Source organism: Arachis hypogaea, chromosome 2, assembly GCF_003086295.3.
Source record: "Arachis hypogaea cultivar Tifrunner chromosome 2, arahy.Tifrunner.gnm2.J5K5, whole genome shotgun sequence".
Classification (NCBI taxonomy): Eukaryota; Viridiplantae; Streptophyta; class Magnoliopsida; order Fabales; family Fabaceae; genus Arachis; species Arachis hypogaea.
The window spans coordinates 103092610-103098567 of record NC_092037.1 but is presented as its reverse complement, the minus strand read 5'-3'; the positions used below and the strand labels follow the sequence as shown (position 1 = coordinate 103098567).

The following is a 5958-nucleotide window of genomic DNA, read 5'->3' as shown; positions in this document are numbered from 1 at the left end:
TTGATTCATTGTTGCTCTTGTTCAGCACTATTTCGATTTTTTCTTCTTTCTTCCTTAAATATATTTCACTTCTAATTTTATTTTGGTGTCTGATTTTGTCGAGTCTCTTTTTTTACTTGGACTTTTTAACACCATTTCTTGTTGCTTTCCATTTGATTCAAATTCGTGGCTTTCTTGTTACTTAGGATTTATTGTTGCTATTATTAATTATTAATGAGGTAATTCTGAATTGAATAGATGTCTTTATTTTTTATCATGTTGAGTGTTATATTCTTAAAATTTATTTTAATCAGATGGTTCTAAATGATAGATTAAGTATGTATGTATGTATGTGTCAATGGGTTGATTAGATGGTTGCTGGATTGACGGATCTAGTTGCAGTCTTGCTCTTATTGTTACATAGAAGGTTAACTGATATGATTCAAGATTTACCTTTTTCTTTGGCCAAAGTACCAACTAAGATTTAAGAATAGAGAGATAAATATTTATTTACTTAATATTCTTGCTGAGTTGTGTAATTAGCATGACTTATATGCTCTTAAACTTTGAGTTGATTCATTGATTTGGGCACATATATCATGGTATGAATTGTTCTCTTTATTATTAGAATGTATAACTTGGCTATCTTTTAATGAAATTTTTTTTTATTTTCAGTTGTGTAGACTATTGAACTTTTAAACTTCATTGTTGTATTTGAATTCTTTTTGTCCTTAAATTTTATTAAACCAATACTTTGTTAGCTATTGTGTATTTGTATTTGTTGATTGCAATGTTATGATTTTGTAAAATAGTACGGTAGTATTTTTTTTTTTTGAATTGATTAAAATTTGCACTGCCTATGTTTAACATTTAAACTCTCACTTTCTCAGCCCTAGGCAATTGAATCGAATCAACCACTGCCTATGTTGCATCTAATAAGAGTTTTTGGAGTACCCTCATCTTTGGTCCTTTATAATTTATTTATTATTTTATTCTAAAACGGTTTTTTATGGTGTGCAACTTCATTTGTTGATTCTAGTCCAGAACAGATTCTACATTTTATCAAACACAATCAGTCCTACACTCAAGCTTGCAAACCAAAGTTCAATCCAGAATAGAATATGCCATTTGCATCTTTCAACAACAGCCCTAACCTTGGCCTCTTAGATCAAAATAGCTAGCCCCATAGAAGATGGAAAAACTATCAGCCCCAACCTTGGCCTCTTAGATCCAAATAGCTAGCCCCATAGAAGATGGAAAAACTAGCTGGAATTTTGTTTTTGATGATGGAACTTTGATGAGGTAATAGTCATTATGTATTTTTTTTTTTTTTGAATAAGGTATTATTTGAGTTTGATTGTGTATACATGTAATTGTGTGATGATGTGTTGGGTATGCATGTGTAGCAGGTATGTGTTTTGGTGACCCTTTTGTTTCCTATTGAATAATACAAAAATGCATGTCTGCTATTAGTGTTTGGTTTGTGGCTGATATGTTGTTATTTTCATTTTCCTAAAGAAATGGCAGCACGAGATCAAGCGCCGGGCCCAAATCAATATAATTGTAAGTTTTTTTAATATTAATGCATTACTATTATTAGACTTTTGTTCTTTGGTACAATGAACACTTAATTTGAATTTTAGTATGGTGTAATATAGGTTCAATTGTGCAGTGATTTTTTAAGGTTGTTTGAAGAACTTAAATAAATGGTTTGTGTATGTTAAGAGTGTGTCAAGGTAGAGATAGAGTAGACTAAAGAATCAAGTCTACCAATGAAATAGACACAGAATACAAAGGGTGAGGGCACTTTAGCCTAATTCCACTAGGATTTAACTTAAGTTCCCTGGAGGGTCCACTATCCTTAAGTGTGTATTTCTTTCTCTGATAAACTGATAAAGCTTAATCACTGAGATAACATTGTATTATTGCACAATCAGGGAGGGGAATATCCCCAATTCCCAAGAATTACAATGAAAGAAACTATCCAGAGAATAGCTCTCTGTTGTAACTAATCAAAACAGAAAATTCATCTTAACAAACTTTCCTTCCTAACTTCTATTTATTCAAATGTTGCTGGCTGTGAAATGTAATTAATGTAGAGTAATGATCAAATTAGGTGCTGATTGATGATTTTGGGGCTCATACTTTGTTTTGCTGATTGTTGTCTGTGATTAAGTGAATATTGAATTTGAACTTGTGCGAGATATATGATTCTTGGGCTGATTTGTGTCCTTGTGAGTTTAAGATTGGGGATTTTTCTGTTTTGATGTTGTGTTAAGGTTAGAGGATTTGATCAATTGCTCGTTTAATCTTAAGTGTTACTCTTTTAATTTCCTGCTATTCCCAATTTAACAAACCGAGAAAAAGTATATTTTTACCAAACCAATTTGCATCAACGGGTGAAGTAGCAGCGGTTGACAGGTTTCGGTTTTGAGTTTATGTTCAATTGTGACTATCCTAAAGTCATTGTAGTCATGCCATTGATTAATGCTTTAATAAATATATATAATGCCACCACATTATTTTTTGGTCTTGAAGATGTCCTTATGTTGAGGGGTGGTAAACCAGTGTTCATTAAGGATAAAAAAAAATTATACGATGACGCGCAATGCATAGAGTTGGTTGGTGTCCCATTGGCGGATCACCCTAAACAAAAAAATGTTATTGATCTAAACCGGCTATCAGAATTTGCAAGTGCTCCGGTTGACAATGACCCACATTTATTGCTTCGGAAGTGTCGGGCAGCTGCATTGTTGGCGATTGGATCTATGATAATGCAAGATGCATCAGCGAACATAATCTCATCCAAATTCCTACAATTGGTTGAGAATGTAGATGACATTAAGGGCTATGCACACGAATCTTCTCAAAATAAAGAGAGACCGTAGTGGATCCACCAACGTTCAAGGTTGCGTCATCGCCTTGCAGGTATATAAATATTATTCAAACATGGATAATTTATTCTATCTTAAGATTTTCCCTCAGTTCTAATTTTCTTGCAGGCATTTATTTTCTCCCATCTACCTTCCGTTATGCATGTATGCTATAAAGATATTCATCCTGTAGTACATCAGGGGTTCCCACTTATGTGGAATTGTTACTCACTTTTGACGAAATCTCGACTGGAGCCTTCACATGATGCATTTCGTATGGTGACTGATGATCATGTAAGAAGCTTATTTATTTTATTTTATATGTTATCTTTTTTAACTTTTTAAAAATTAATTGACCTTTTAATATTAGGTTGTGTGGAACCATCAGGGGTGTTTGCCCAACAAAGGACAGTTGGTAGATCCATTACCGCTGTCATTTGTGGCAATTATGCGCTATCCCATCGTCCACATGTAGCGTATCAGCAATTCCTCGATGGAGAGCCACACTTTCAGCCAGAGTGGCTCGATGCCTTCAGATTGATCCGCGGCCGAAGAAGATAATGGAGGATGCTATGCATCAAAGTTTGATTGCCTCATGGGACTCAAGAAGCACTCGTTTGATAACTGAGGCACTTTCCATTTAAACTTTCTAATAATCATATCTTACTATGTAAAATCTGAAATTTTGGGTACTTATTAGTAACCTAGCTACATGCAGCAGCCTTGACTAATTAGCTTAATCATAGACTTTACTTAGAAAATTATTATTACCTAATTCCGCTCCTTACATAGCCATTGGTATCTAGAAGCAACACAGCATGAATTTATTTGTCTGTTTTGTTCTGTTTTATTTTTTCATTTTTCATTTAATTTAAATGACAGCTGCAATATATAGAGTATGTTATTGTTAGTATTATGCAAGTCAAAGGTTTGTCACACGTCATATATCAAATATCATAAATGAAAGGTTGAGGGTTGTACAATAATAGTTGAGCAAATGAGAAGTAAGTCAAGTAACCTGAATATGATTATACTTAATAAAACATAATTTACATTAGGAGAAATGTTGGGATTAATATATTTTATTAATCTCAGTCAATACTTTGAAATAATATTTTATTTTTATATTATTAAAATTTAAAATTTAGTACAAAAATATTTTTTTTAGTCAAATATTAATTAAAAATAATAAATTTTTGAGAAAATACCATTCTTCTCCCGTGTGAGATACTAAAATGAATCTTTCCTCTCTTTTATTTATAAAATATATATTCTCCTTCTTTATAACTTTTAAAAATCTTTCTCTTTAATCCCTATTAAATTTTGTGTTAATTAATATTAATTTTATCTATTTTTTAAGAAAAAATAAATTATTTTTTATAAAAATATCCTTTAACAAAAATTTTATTTTACATTTTGCTTATCAAAATTCTCTTTAATAAATTATTTTTTTATTGATTAAATTGTATTTTTATCAAATTTTTTTTCTAAGATATCTTTCAATAATTTTTTTAATTATTAAATTATAATTTTATCAAAATTTTCGTTAACAATTCTTTTATATTTTACTATTAATTTTTCGATATCAATATATATTATTTAACATTAAATAAAAAATCTTTGTTAACAAAAATTTTGGTAAAATTATAATTTAATAATTAAAAAATTATTAAAAGATATCTTAGAAAAAATAATTTAATTATAATTTTTTTAAATATTTGATAAAAATATAATTAATTAATAAAAAAATTATTAAAAAGTATTTTATTAAGCAAAATTTAATAAAAAAAAAGATAAAATTTTACTAAAAAATATTTTTGTAAAAAATAATTTATTTTTTCTTAAAAATAAATAAAATTAACATTAGCTAACACAAAAAAAATTTAAAATGGATTAAAATGAGATTTTTTAATAATTATAAAAAAGAAAAATATATATTTTATAAATAGAGGAGAGGGAAGTATCATTTTAGTATTTTGTAGGGAAGGAGAGTGGTATTTTCTCTAAATTTTATTGGTGATGTAATAGTTACTATTACGTTAATATATCTTTTTATAATATTAATAGGTTTTTGTGATGTAAGGAACAAATCAAGTTGATCTGACTGTAGAATATTGGACAAAAATTGGGTTTACTCAAATTAAGATATCCTCGGATAGACTCAGTTAAGGATAATGGCCGATTAAAACATATTCAATAGTAGTTAAGCCTGAAAGAAAAATATGTTGAATATCTTCCTAAAAATGTGCACATTCTTCATGTGGAAAAGGACGTAATTGGTACATTCACCTATTCGATAATGCAGCTTAGCTTGAACTTTTATATATATATATATATATATATAAATCTGATGAACTCTTTCACACTAAACCACTCTGAATAATTTTTATCTAATTAAATCGTCTATCATGCTTAATGGCTGCTAGTGATAATTTAGAGAGGACACGGATGCCGGGCCGTTGACTTTACAACCTAAATAATTGATGATTGACATACACATCCAGCTTTGATGAATTGCCAAATAAAAATATATATATAGCGTTTAGCGTAGGCACATGAAGAAGACAACATTTTGTTATTTCTAGTTAGGGAAGCTTAATGTCTTGGTTATTTTTTTTAAAGAAAATGTTTAATAACATAAAAAATTAGTTAAAAAAATCAAAATTTATCTTATTTATTAATAATAATACTAAATAAAATAAATTTTTTTTTTCTTTTTATTTATATTATTTTTAATATAAAATATTATATTAATTATTAATTTATAAATACTTGTATACAAATTTTCATACTAATGATATTGAATATAATAAAAATTTATAATATTTTAAATAAAATTTATTAGAATGGTATATCAATTTGATATACAAAATTATCTTATCTAAAAATATTGTCATTTTAACTCTTTTTTTCTTATTTGTAAATAAGTTAATATCTTTAAAAAGATATTTTAATTATTTATATTTATTATTAATCTTTATTAATTTATATTTTAATTTTTATATATATATATTAAAATATGTTCCTTTATTTAAAAGATAATAATCATTACAATTATTTTTTTCATAAATTATATGATACAATTTAAAAATAAAACATTAAATTA

The 5958-nt window shown here is 27.7% G+C and overlaps 1 protein-coding gene across 2 annotated transcripts; it reads left to right on the top strand.

The window, feature by feature from the left end:
- LOC112728990 (uncharacterized) lies at nucleotides 1–3835 on the top strand. 2 transcript variants are annotated; one of them, XM_072222310.1, is made up of 5 exons: nucleotides 1–1281; nucleotides 1498–1542; nucleotides 2665–2907; nucleotides 2982–3146; nucleotides 3223–3835. In XM_072222310.1, exons 3-5 carry the CDS (start codon nucleotides 2815–2817, stop codon nucleotides 3325–3327), a joined length of 363 nt encoding a protein of 120 aa, XP_072078411.1. In that variant the 5' UTR covers nucleotides 1–1281; nucleotides 1498–1542; nucleotides 2665–2814; the 3' UTR covers nucleotides 3328–3835. The 2 variants fall into 2 exon arrangements, with proteins under 2 accessions (XP_072078411.1, XP_072078408.1); XM_072222307.1 differs by having other exon boundaries at nucleotides 2518–2907.
- Nucleotides 3836–5958: the final 2123 nt, after the last annotated feature.